This window comes from Drosophila subpulchrella, chromosome 3L (genome assembly GCF_014743375.2).
Source record: "Drosophila subpulchrella strain 33 F10 #4 breed RU33 chromosome 3L, RU_Dsub_v1.1 Primary Assembly, whole genome shotgun sequence".
In the NCBI taxonomy this organism is placed as follows: Eukaryota; Metazoa; Arthropoda; class Insecta; order Diptera; family Drosophilidae; genus Drosophila; species Drosophila subpulchrella.
The window spans coordinates 24,197,440-24,210,468 of record NC_050612.1 but is presented as its reverse complement, the minus strand read 5'-3'; the positions used below and the strand labels follow the sequence as shown (position 1 = coordinate 24,210,468).

The following is a 13,029-nucleotide window of genomic DNA, read 5'->3' as shown; positions in this document are numbered from 1 at the left end:
ACACGGTTCCGGCGAAAAATTCTCTTCAAGTTGGGATTTTCCGCAAAAAATCCCCCTTCTACTCCTCCTCCACACGTCAATGCCTACGCCACTGCTTTTTCAAACTCCCTCTGCTGCTGCTTCTTCTTCTTCTTCTTATTGCTGGTTAGCGCGCGCTGCTTTCTCGAAACTGAAAATGTAAAAAAAGAGTACATATGTTGGTTATTAGCTCTCACTCTCTCTCCGTCTCTGTCGCTCTCCCGCTCTCACACTCTTTTCGGGGGGCCAGAGCGCGCGAGAGCGAGACAACGCATGTGTGTAGGCTGCTGCTCACAGGAATTTTGTTGTTGGAGGAGCGACGACTTTTTCACAAGGAGGGGGGGAATGGCATAAAATATTTGTTTCAAAATTCGTTGCTGACGACCAAAAATCACACAAAAATAGCGCGCCACATTTAAAAACGCCAACAGTGCACAGACACACACACACACATAAGCTCACAAACGCAGACAGGACAGACACATACACTCGGTCACATTTTTTAATACACAGTACAGTCAAGCCATGAGACACGCATTTGATTTTTTTTTTTTTCTTTGCTCAATTTTTTCGTTTTATAATCAATCCGAGTGTCTCTAGATTTTGTTATTGTTTTCCCGCTCACGGAGCGCACTTTTTCTTGTTGTTTTGTTGGCTGGTTTTCGGTTGGGCTTGTGAAATTATCTTCTCACCGGAGCGCAAAAGAAAATTTCAATGCTGTGGCGCTGTGGGTGACTTTGCCTTCTCTTTCTCTTGGCCGTACGCTTTTTTCTCCTGCTGTTTGCTGTTTGTCCGCTCGCCAACGTTGGATAACTCGAACTGAGACTGAGTAAATGGCTTCGATCGAATTTCGCTGCTCCGGCGCTGCCAGCGCGGCCAGTTTTTCAGTTCTCTACACGGGGGAGAAAATACGATTTCTGAATTTCTGGTGGTGGTTGCTTTTGCGCCCGTGTGCGTGCGTCGGTGTGTCCGTGTCGTGGTGGTGTGGTGGTGGTGTTGTTGAGAGAACTGGCCTGGCAACGCTCTTCGAAGTACAGTTGTCGAGCGGCATTGCCAGATGGAGCGCAGGAAGAGTATTTTTAGGCAGGGAGAGGAGAGCAAGACGACGAGGCAAAAAAAAAGGTCGGCAAGATAGTAAACAAAACTATAAAAGGTGGTAAATATTGAATAATGGAGATATTCTGGGCCGACACGGTCCCAAAACACATGTGGCTTGCGAGCAGTCGGACGGATTCTGTGCGCGATAAGAAAGGTCAAGGGGCTCCAGAACTATTGGATCCGGGAGCAAATCATTCAAAATTTGGCCTTTCTAGGGTAATCTAATTATACGATTGTATAATTTAATGATACGAGTTAAAAGAAATTTTAAAAATAGCATGAGTTCGTGACCTTCGACTAGCACTACTAGTTCTTTCAAATTAAAACTAGAGATTAGATTAGAGTTCGAGCGGGCTCAAAACCTATTGCATTTATTCAAGATAAATTTTAAACCTAAAACGTGTTAAAAATCATTTCTAATCTCTAAGTGAGTTTAGTGATTAGAAAGGTATTCAGGTTGAGGTCCGAAACTATTTACTTCTTTCGCATACTACTCTAAAGTGTATAACAAACTAAAGTTGGGTTGTTCAGACTCATAAAGTGATAATAAATGTTTAGGATGTTTTCTTTACTTATCAATGCTTACTATTTTTTAAGAAAGGTTCGAAAGCGGTAAAGGTCGAATGGAAACAGTCATCAAATCTAAACGAATTACTTTTCAAAAAAGATTCCCAAATCAACATTGTTTTTCCAAACTTTCAAATTGGTAGTACTTGGTTCCAAAATATCAACAGATCCTGCGAAAATAATAACAACTTGTAGAAAAGCCGGCTCGCTCTTACGCTCTACATTCTCTTTTCTCTGTTTCCGACTCTTTTCTCTCCTTGCCAATCACCTGTTACTTTCGACACATCTCAGAGACCCAGAATCTACGGGGTAAAAACATATAGCCATTTTCATTCTCATATGCAGATCAAGTCCCGCTTAAGAGCGGAGAGACCCCCGCGATAGGGAAGTTAGTCGAAATCCAAACCGAGGGAGAGGAGAGGAATAGAGTGCCAGCTCTATCCAACGCTCAGAGAAGAAAGTAATATATAAATTGAGCGAGTGGCCGAATTTTTAAGATTACAATTTTCTCTGTTTTGATGCTGCTGGGGGGCAGGGGAGAGGACCATGAGAAATGCAGTTCGAAAGGCCCCTTTAAAGTTCCAATCGGCGTTAAAGCAGTGAGCATGTTTCGCAGCTGGCAATGCCGACCAACGGAGCATGGCCGGAGAGGGAGAGCGCGAGCACGAGGCGGGGGGTGTTGGTGGGTGACGAGGCGATGTGGTGGAGGTTGGGGGGCGGAGAATGAGCGCGCAGCCAATACAGTGGGATGAAACATGCGTTAAAGTGGGAAAAATTTATTAGAATGTTTTTTATATTTTTAAAATTTTATTACATGAACTGCAAATGAAAATTAAAAATTGTTTGATTTCCTAAAACAAGAGACGAGGTATAAACCAGAAATACCAAGTTTATTTGGTTACTGTACCCATAACAACATTCTAAATATAATAGGAGTTATTTGAAAATGTCACAGTAATATATTATTATTAATGAAATCACTATGGGTGGAATTCGTGGTAGGTTAATCATGTCAAAAGAAAAAGTGTCCGATACCACTGTGCGACAACCCGACTATATGAAATTCGAACGGCGTGGCACGACTTTTGCCTGGCCTTCCCCACCGCGCCTTATCGTCGTTGCTGTTTCTATTTAAAAAAAAAAAAACTGAATATACTTGAAACGAACGCAAAACATGAAGAATTCAGCACAAATTTGTTGAAAACAAATACGCAAATGTGTGCAACGTGTTTGCCTATCGTTGTTTGCGTGTCTGGGATCCGACTTTTCGTGGGGGGGCCATTAAATTATAACCCCATTCTGTATCACTAATTAATTTAACAAAACTTTACAGTCTCTTTGTTCCCGCCTAAAAACTGGAACTGCGGACCCTGAACAAAGTGGCGAGCAAACATCTCCTCGAGTTGGATGTCGTGGTCATAATAAACCGATTTTTACCATGTCTACTGTGCACAATTTCCAACTGTGAGTGGGAGAAACGGTTTCTGGCGCTGCTCCTGCCGCTCAGAGCGAGACGGAGAAACGTGGAGAGGCCGCCAGAGAGGAGAGGAGGGGCGGCCGGCAGTGGGGGCGGAGCGGGAGCAACGTGTCTCTGCCATTGTATCCAATTTCCTCTAAAAAAATAAACCCAATTCGGCGCCAAAACAAAACCCGTGCTCACGGAAATCCCACTCTCTCCCGCTCAATCTTAAAAAATAGATTCTTTGGAGCAAAAATATGCAGTACACTGGAAGTATTTCTGTGGATCTCCTAATTTGAAAGAAAAAATCATTCCGTCTTAATCTAAAATCATCAATTTATGATTTTATAGTTGATGGTTGATGAAAGGTTATACAATCCTCTAAAAATTGTAACATCCAAGATTTCTATGATTTACTTGCCTTTTATTTATTCACTTGCCAGGATTGCACCATGCTACAGTTTGATATAGGATCCCATCGTCATTTTCCTTCTCGTAGGCAAATACACAGCTTTTATTCACAATCACCGATAGACGAACTTTGGCCACCAGTTCCAAGGGTTTAATTACTGGTTTATCAAGCACAATTACTATATGCGAGGCGTGGTAGATCAGGGGATCACCCGGATAAACCAGAAAGTCCGCTCCAAATGCGTCACCGGAGGTTACGAACTTTCCCCGCTTCCAAAGATCTTTGAAAATGCGGTATTTCAGGCAACTGACGTTGACAAGAGTTCTAGTAACTATTTGAGCAGCTGTGGGTCGTATTGAAAACTTGTTAGAATTATCTTATCAAGAGAGGTAATTTTTTTATATCTACAATGATTTCTAAGATGTTCACATGGCACCTCCACCAAGGCATTTTGACGTTCGAATTTAAAATTTTCCGACATTTCCTTCAGTACATGATCGGCTGTAAGAGCTGCAGCTAAAAAGGAAAAGGATACTAATAAATACAAATGTATTAATGCAATCATTCAATGATATCATTTTCATTCTGCTCGTTTATAATTTTTGAACGAATTTTAATATTGGAAGAGGTATGTATAACTTAAATCTATAGAACTTACCCATTTCTTGTCTACCCTGCTTAAGCAACTTTTTTCGTTTTCCCGTCAGGATTTTATCCATATATCGTTCAGTTTCCCTAAGCTTTTCGGTCTTTAGTGCTTCTTCCTGCCCTAGTAAACGGGATTCGAAGTCTGCCTTGTACTCCTCCACTTTCACCGCTGTGGGTTTTGCCATCAAGTCCTCAGATTTATCGACTAACTTTGCTATATTCTCATCCAAAACTAACTGGGTTTCGAATTTAGTCAGTTCCACGGGAAGAGCTGCAAGGAGAAACATAGTATAAGGGATCTCTAAGGATATAGATGTCTTAAATATGGGTTTAAAGAGTTGCGAGGTACCCAGTTAAAAAGAAATTTCGGATTATGTTCAACATACTTAAATATTAGGAAAAATCGTAGACCGTGCAAATATTTATAAGGTTCAGGAAAAACTCACTGGACTGATAGGGACTCCAGCCTTTGGTGTTTGCGGTGCCTACTGGAGCACCCATTATGCGATGTTTGCTGCGCAGTTCCATATAATCTGAAAAAGACGTTTAATTTGTATAATACAGCCTTCGAAGACAGCTAGACAGCTTACCATCCACATTAAAAACAAAGCCGGTACCGTTTAACAAAGTTAAATACATTTTTGCAATCTTTTGTTATTTATATAGCGGCTAGAGATGGGAGAATTTCAGGTACCTGTTGTTAGTTTAACAGACGTTGGCCGATGTTAAGGCCAGAGATGACATATTGTGGATATAACGGAAAGCAACATTTTAAATTCAATGAAAATATTATTTATTTAATTTTAATTTTTATATAAATGCTAAAGTTTAAATTTAATTACATATTTTATTTATTCTGTGATTTTTTGAGCTTTCTATATATATTTTAAATAAAACCTATTGGTGCAGTTTTATCACAGTAACAGTCTCTGTTAACCATAACAGAGAAGTGTGACCATGTCAAGGAGCGGCAATTGTCTGGCAACCCTTGAAACGATAACGATTGCTGGGCCAGCCTGTTGTTGTTTTTGCTCGGGGCGTTGAAACGAATTTCCCCGCTGTATTTTGCGTTAAATTGCAAATAAATAGCAATCGCGCGGTGCTGCAATAATTTACATCACTTGCATTTACATAACGCACGCGGCGGGCCCACGTAAAGATGTAAAAACAACGAACAACGCGTGCGAAAACGTATGGCGAAAAATCGGGGAGCACCTGAAAAGGGGAAAAAACTTCGAATTGGCAACAACACACACAGCGTACAAAATCCATAGATGGCATAAACAGAGGCCACTGCGTTCAATTTGTTCCTATTTAAGTGCTTATTAATTAACTAATTCACTTACTCGCCTATTTGAGCTGCAATCAAGTGTGAGTAAATAAGGGTGTGCGTGTGCGTGTGTATGTGCGTGGGTGCGAACTTTTGGGTGTTCCTGTTTATTTACCTATTTATCTGTTTATCTTTTGTACTCATTGTTTACTGTTTACTTTCGCCCATGTACGCTAAACGGAGTGCGAAAACTAATATCCCCACATTGTTAACGTTCGCACATTGCCCAAAAACGATCTTCGATCTCGAAGAACTTATACCCGGTTAAAAGGGATCCCATAAAAAGTGGGGGTACCTAAATTTGGTTTTGAAAACTTTTTTTAAAGTTAGGATCCCTAAAGTATGCAGTTGAACTCTCTAGACTTGAACTTATCGAAGTTTTAATTAAATTCAATCCGATTTTTAAGGACCATGAACTCTCATAGAACATAATTTATATTGTTGTCATATTTGTATGTGAAGAAATATTTTGTCAGTCTAAACTTAGCTTAAGTTTTTACAAGACATTTATTTTATTTGAGTTTTATATGTAATATATTATGGTTTAGGCATGTAAAAAAATGTATATTTTTATTTCATTATGAAGTAATACATAAAGTTCTTAAAGTTGAGATAGTCAAAAGTCCTTTTAAAAGTATGATTATGTACACTGAAGATACCATTTAACATATTTGAACCACAAGAAACATTTTCAATCCTTAAATTCATAATAATATATATTTATTAATCAATATAAAACATTCAAACAAGAAATAAAAAATCTATTAGATCTTTTTACAACTTCTGTGTTTAAATGCCTTTCTTTTCAACATCTAATAATTGTAGCACATTGCTCCATTTCCGCAAATGAGGTTTAAGAAATACTTTGGATACTCCTTAGGATATAAAAAATATAAATGTTGTTGGCAATTATTTCTGAATAATTTGATTATTTTTCAATTAACTGGGGCTAATCTTTGTGGAATTTATAATATCAAAAAGTAGATACCGAAGGGACCCATAAATAATACTAGCCCTGTACAACCGTCTAGCGCTAAAAATACCTTATTTTGGCTTTGCCAGACCCCAACTATACCAATTAACAAACAGTAAACAGCGTTTCCTCCACTTTCAGACCCACCGATACCGATCGAACTTTTGGCGGCGACGAGGAGAACAAAGCTTTCCGGGGTCTTGGCCATGTAAGTCTAGGTCTACTGCCTGCCAACGTCTCGAGTGCACAGTACATAACAATTATTATTATTCTATACCCACGGCCAGGTCATGTGGCGAGAATTGCGACAGCTGCCACCACCGACGACGTCGTTAATCCAACTCGGGTAAGGCAAAAGGCATCTACAAAGACCGTTAAACGGTGCGACCTTCAAATCCCTCACCCTAAGGGCCACCCCACCCGGGCACACTCTAAAAAAGAACAATAAATTAGCAACTACACTTGTATTTCATAGAAAAACACGTCTGAAAACGACTAGCCTATACTTATATTACTATACTATTTTGCTAATAATACAAGGCTATTTGCTCGTTTAAAAATAATTATAATAGGAATTTAATTAAATAGGTGGAAATGAATACTTATTACATAGCCCTATCTGTATTTAATTTTTTTGGGTTAAATTTATTATGATTATATTCATTTAAAAATTAGAAATTCCATTGCTCAGATACAGGTCTTTTACTTTTTTATGTGGAAGATCTTATAATATTATATTATTATATTATATAATATAATATTTATTATGGTATATTATTTTCATTTTGGCATAAGCATGTACTTACCTATCTTTAATCAATTATTTCTGACCGTGTAAAAACCAAGTGCCTTGTTTTTATTGCAGCGCCTGCATTAGTCATAGGAGGAATGAGGATGACAGCCGGCCCCAGGGAACGGCGCCAGCAGAACGAACCAGAGACCGAGCCAGAGCCAAAAGCCAACCCAGCGGCGGAAGCCAAGCAGCCCCAAGGCAAACAGTTAGCTAATTAATACAACAGCCAGCGAAGGAATCCAGGGGAGCGGCAAAGATGTTCAAGATTAGGCAGCGGAACTGTATGCTGATAGTGACGGCCCTGGTGCTGGCGCCCTGCATTGTGATCCTGATGGTGATGGGACCCGAGTTATCCACCGAACAGTCGCTGACCCAGCGCCTGGCCGAATGCCATATGCGGCTGCAGTACTTGGAGTCCATGTACCGTGCTCGCCAAGAGGATGTGGCCCTGCTTTCCCAGTACCTGGGCCAGTTGCAGAGTGTCAATGGAACGGGGGCGAGTGCTCCTCCGCCGCCGCCACCGCCTTTGCAGGTGGCCAATCTGCTGGACGGACTGAGTCCCGAGGCCAGGCAGCTGCTGAGAAATGCCTCGCACTTTAGTAAAGGTGGCGGTGCCAATGGTTCGATGGCCAGGAGTCAGAATATAAGACTCCCGAATGCCTATCACTTTCTGCCGCATCTACTGGACGACGCTGGTTCCCTGCGACCGGCTTACTTGCAAAGCAAGGGTCGTTCGGATGTCAGCATTGTTCTGGGTGTGCCCACCGTGCGGAGGGAGAAGCAATCCTATCTCCTCGGAACCCTCCACAATCTCATCGAGAACATGAACGACGAGGAGCAGAACGAAACGTTGATCATTGTCTATATTGGGGAAACAGACCTCGACTCGGTGCAACTGATTGCCCGGCAAATCGAGACCAGTTTCGAGCAGTACGTGGAAAGTGGACTGATTGATATAATAGCTCCAGCTCCTAGTTACTATCCCAATTTTGAGCGTCTCCGCATCACTCTAAACGATCCTTTGGAGCGCGTTAAATGGCGCAGTAAGCAGAATCTGGACTTTGCATACCTGATGGCCTACGCGCATTCGAAGGGCACCTTCTACGTTCAACTGGAAGATGATATACTGACCAAACGGCAGTTTATAACCACCATGAAGAAATTCGCCTTGATCAAGAGCGCCTTGACCAAACCCGATCAGCCGGCCTGGTTTGTGTTGGACTTCTGTCAGCTTGGCTTTATTGGCAAGATGTTCAAGAGTGCGGAGCTACCATACCTGATCACCTACTTCCAAATGTTCTACAACGACAAGCCCGTGGACTGGTTGCTCACCTATTTTATCGAGTCCAAGGTGTGCCGAACGGACAAGGATCAGAAGCATTGCAATGCTGAAAAGGCAAAGTACTGGCAGCACTTTCGAAAGTCCCTATTCCAACACATTGGCACAAGTTCTTCGTTGAGGGGAAAGGTGCAAAAGCTTAAGGACAAACAGTTTGGCAGCAAGGTGCCGCAATACTACGCCCATACACATAATCCACCGGCTCTGGTTAAGTCCAACATTGCTCCATACAAGAACTATCTATTGAAACGAGCCTATAGAGGTGAATCCTACTTCTGGGGCTTGCTGCCACAGCCCGGGGATTTGGTGCAGATTGTATTTGAGCGACCCACGCAGCTGAGGCACTATTTGTTCCGTAGTGGAAACTCTGAGCATCCTTCGGATAGGTTCTACAACACCACGGTGGAGCTTCTGCCGGCGGATACGCTGAGCGAGAATTCCTCTGTGTGGAGCAACTACAACACCACCACGGATGGCTATCTGGTAGTGGGTTCATTTGATAGTTTAGGCGTGGCCGAGGGTTTGTTGGATGCTAAGATTGGTGCCATCAAGGAGCTGCGCCTCCACGTGCACAGCGACAGCGAGAATTGGGCCCTGCTCAGCGAGATCGAACTACAGGAGTGGGGCAGCGACCCGAAATCGGAGGCGAATGCAGCGAAGCCACGGTTTGTGGCGGGCAGCTGATTGCTACATCGCCACAGGCAGCGACAGGACTGGGAGGAATAAGAGCAGATATCCGGAAAATCCCCTCCAGTTAATGTCCAATTTAATCCTCATCCACAATTTGTCTATATCTGTTGGGATCGTGTCGATTTTGTTGAGAAAAAGCCTTGGGAGCGAATTAGTATTTTGAAGTAGTTGCGTGAGAAATTGTATGGAATATACAATAGATTTTTTCTATCGATGCTTTAAAAATACGTTCGCTCCCCAGACTTTTTCATGTTTTTTGCATTGAAACAAATCGACCCGTCCTAATAACTGTACATCTATGTGTATATTTTTCGAATGATGCTTTTACCCTCAATTATCTCGATGTGTAAATAATCCCCCAGTACGTAACTCTCTCGCTCTCCTAACTGTAAGTGGTTATACCCAACCTTAAGACTTTAGTATGACTGCAGACCAATAATATTATCATTTATCCCCAGAACCAATTTGTTAGGGTTTCTTTAACTTAAGCGTTATAAAACTCGGCCATATCATTGGCCTGCAGTCTGCTGTAACTCTTACCGAATCCCAAGCTATCAGTGTATTTTTTCATATGGATTTGATATATGTACTCCAAGTGCCCCTTCCATTTTTTCATGGTGGTAAAATCTATTGATAAATATTGTGTGGATCAAGTTGTGGGCTATGTAACTGAAGCGACTACCCCGTATTTCTTTGTTACTCGAATAATATCTTTTGGTTTACTTTGCTTTAGCTTTAAGTGTTAACCTCATTTTATCGGCAGCTGAAAAACCACATTCCAATTTATTTTGTTTTCATTTGCTGAACTTTCACGTGAGCATGAATCTCGAACTCGCTGAAATCTTATCGATCAAATATGCAAAATAAGATACAATAGAACAATGTTATACATCTAAGTTAAATTACTGTATTAATTGGTTGAAAGTATTCCTCTACTCTAATAATTTATCTTAATTTTATGAATTCATCCAGCATGCTTGAATCAGTTATATATAGCCACCTCCTTGAACTTGAAGCCATAACCACATAAATATTAAATGCATTAACATAAACATTGAAGCATAAAATAACGAAACGATTTTTAGCATTGTTGCTTTTTTACTGTGATTTGTTAATAATTTTTGCATAACAATGAAGGAAATAAAAACCTAAATTATATATACACGTAAATATAAACTAAACATCGCTGATTAGCTATTCTAGAACGAAATTCCAAATGAAAAAGAAACCATATAAAGAAAACCTTTTTTATATACATACAACAAAATTTATGATTGGTTTAACTAATTGGAAACGCCAAATTTTTTGATAGACTATGACAAAACTGTAGGCGAATAAACAAGAATGAGATGATTGTTTAAACTTGGTTCCTGTTGAGTAACGAGAATTGTAATATATAGTGGCATATATTCATAACTTAAGTTCGATGCAATGCATTTTTGAATTTCCAAATAATAAGCCCACTTCATTTCATGTGCCGCTATATATAATGAAACAAATATTGTAGACTGCTTTCGATAAACTGAACAAATTAAACAAATGTTTTGCATATACTTACTATGGCATAATCATACGTACATAAATATATTTTTATATATCCCTGTGTTATGTGTGCGGCAACTAGCAACAATAATTTACGGCACTCGCTCTCCCCGAAACACTAATTTTGCCAAATTGCAACCAATTAACAAGCAACAATAATAGTTGATAGTGATCAAACTGAATTATACATTAGCTGGCATTATAGGCTTCCCCTTCCACGACACAAAACGATCGTAGCTGAATTATTACAAATTACTTTTACAATATTCATAAGCCGTTGGGAGAACTCAAAACTTAATCGAATCAAACATGAACAAACAAATATGCGTGTAATGTGTGTATAAGCTTAATAAATAATTCAAATATTTGAAATGGAACTTTCTTATGTGCCTTTAATAACTTTAAAGTATATGGTTTGATATGGTTTCCATCAGATATATTTTAATAGTAGGTATTTAAAAAATTCTGTTAAGACAAAACTTCCATTTTACAGAAAAATTGTTACTCTAATGGTTCCTAACCCAAAAAAATTAATATGTGTGGAACCAACATTAAAATCAGGATTAACTTTCCCAATTCTTGGCCACAAGATCCATTGGAGGTCCAAAGAAATCTTCGAAACCAGGTGAGGCCCTCGGGTTCTTCCTTAATGTAGTAATACATGTAATTATAAGGCATCTTTTCGCCATTCTCATCTTTTTCATCATCTTGTTGGACAGTATGGCTCATAACGAATCCACATTGTTCGGTGGATGAGCTGTTCATTACCAATTTGGGCGAACCCTTCACCAATTCTATATTAAACTCAGCCAGATTTATTTCCGTTCCCTTGGAATTACGGATGCGGATCTGTGTCTTCTTGTACTGATTCTTTATGAGATACCTCATCATCTTGGGCATTTGAGGCATATAGATCCAAATAAAAGTTTCGCCCGTTTGCAGGCTGGGATTCTGTTTTATGAGCGAGTTCCGGTGGGATGCGATCAGATTAAGGGGCTGGCGCAGATGTTGCATGCGCTGCCTGCCAAGATTCTGGTTGAACAAACCATCCTTTCGATGCTGTTTCTTTTCCGCCAGCGAGGACAAGGCGCCCATATGCTGGAACTGAGATTGAGCAGCACGAAGTAATCTGGATTCAAAGTCCCTCTGGCAATCCGGATTAGAAATACTATCCCAGCGGCAGCTCTGCAGGGTCACAAAACTCTGGAGAAGCCAGTCAATGGGTTGATCATTGTAGAACAGCTGCAGGTAGGTCACAAAGGAACTCAGAACGGCGGTGGGAAAGAGCTTTCCTATGAAGCCCAGGTCACTGAAGCTCATCACAATCCAGTCGGGCTGCTGGGCAAACCGAAAGTGCCCATGCAGCAAGGCAAACTTCTGTATGTAGTCCATAAAACCCTCGTTCGACAACACATCGTCCTCCAACTGCAAATAGTAAGATCCTTTGGTTCTGGCATAGGACATCAGGTATATGTAGTCCAGGTTCTGTTTGGTCCTCCACCGAACCCTCTGCGGATCGTCGTGCAGAGTGATGTGCAGTCTCGAGAAGTTGGGATAATAATTCAGTGGTGGAGCAATCACATCGATAAGACCCGATTGCATATGCATCGAATGATTCGTACTCAATTCCTTAACTATGAACTTGGCAAACTCGAGTTTGGTTTCACCCACATAAATCACAATTAGGCTATTGTCGCGCTGCTCCGGAGTCATCCGACGGATTAAGAAGTTTACTGTTTGTAGCACATAGTTTCTCTTGGGACGCAGAACAGTGGGCACTCCAATCACGAACTTCACTCCAGTCCTACCGCCGCTGAACCGATATCGGGGTTTCACCTCTGGACTGCTTAGAACACTTTCCCGGGTTCTTCCATAAGGTCTATGTTCAGTTTTTACAATCTTTCTGAATATCTTAGTCTGATTTTTTACTTTTTTGGGTTCCAGCGGCTCAATATGGTTTATATCCATGCCAAAAAACAGCAGGGCACTTAATATATAAGTAATAGCTATAAGACCTGGCAAGCAAGTCTTCCAACGGATCGTAATCACCTTCATGATTGTTATTAAAATAGCTCTCTATTATGACATTTTTCACCAGGAATGCTTTTGATTTGTATGTATTTTATTAAATTGATATATAATATACTCGCTTAGAGTGGT

The 13,029-nt window shown here is 40.6% G+C and overlaps 3 protein-coding genes across 3 annotated transcripts; 1 reads left to right on the top strand and 2 right to left on the bottom strand.

Moving 5' to 3' along the window:
• Window positions 1–37: 37 nt before the first annotated feature.
• On the bottom strand, window positions 38–4,841 carry LOC119553859 (probable tRNA-splicing endonuclease subunit sen34). The gene is made up of 6 exons (XM_037864512.1): window positions 4,793–4,841; window positions 4,649–4,735; window positions 4,213–4,473; window positions 3,963–4,070; window positions 3,564–3,897; window positions 38–169 (listed from the first exon to the last, which is right to left on the bottom strand). The coding sequence occupies exons 1-5, from the start codon at window positions 4,839–4,841 to the stop codon at window positions 3,575–3,577; spliced, it is 828 nt and encodes a 275-aa protein (XP_037720440.1). The 3' UTR covers window positions 38–169; window positions 3,564–3,574.
• Window positions 4,842–5,214: 373 nt separating this feature from the next.
• Window positions 5,215–11,246, top strand: LOC119555306 (alpha-1,3-mannosyl-glycoprotein 4-beta-N-acetylglucosaminyltransferase A). The gene is made up of 4 exons (XM_037866623.1): window positions 5,215–5,573; window positions 6,647–6,713; window positions 6,793–6,851; window positions 7,371–11,246. The coding sequence occupies exon 4, from the start codon at window positions 7,555–7,557 to the stop codon at window positions 9,319–9,321; it is 1,767 nt and encodes a 588-aa protein (XP_037722551.1). The 5' UTR covers window positions 5,215–5,573; window positions 6,647–6,713; window positions 6,793–6,851; window positions 7,371–7,554; the 3' UTR covers window positions 9,322–11,246.
• LOC119555307 (alpha-1,3-mannosyl-glycoprotein 4-beta-N-acetylglucosaminyltransferase B) lies at window positions 11,240–12,948 on the bottom strand. Its single transcript, XM_037866625.1, has one exon. It carries the CDS (start codon window positions 12,922–12,924, stop codon window positions 11,386–11,388), a length of 1,539 nt encoding a protein of 512 aa, XP_037722553.1. The 5' UTR covers window positions 12,925–12,948; the 3' UTR covers window positions 11,240–11,385.
• Between the last annotated feature and the right edge of the window lie 81 nt (window positions 12,949–13,029).

What these genes read in the sequence shown, in the direction of transcription:
- LOC119555306 (XM_037866623.1), top strand. Translation starts at nt 7,555, where the DNA reads ATGTTCAAGATTAGGCAGCGGAACTGTATGCTGATAGTGACGGCCCTG.
- LOC119553859 (XM_037864512.1), bottom strand. Translation starts at nt 4,841, where the DNA reads ATGTATTTAACTTTGTTAAACGGTACCGGCTTTGTTTTTAATGTGGAT. An exon ending in CTTTGTTTTTAATGTGGATG is followed by an intron (nt 4,736 to 4,792) that starts GTAAGCTGTCTA and finishes CGTCTTTTTCAG; the next exon opens with ATTATATGGAACTGCGCAGC. An exon ending in GCAGGGTAGACAAGAAATGG is followed by an intron (nt 4,071 to 4,212) that starts GTAAGTTCTATA and finishes TTTCCTTTTTAG; the next exon opens with CTGCAGCTCTTACAGCCGAT.
- LOC119555307 (XM_037866625.1), bottom strand. Translation starts at nt 12,924, where the DNA reads ATGAAGGTGATTACGATCCGTTGGAAGACTTGCTTGCCAGGTCTTATA.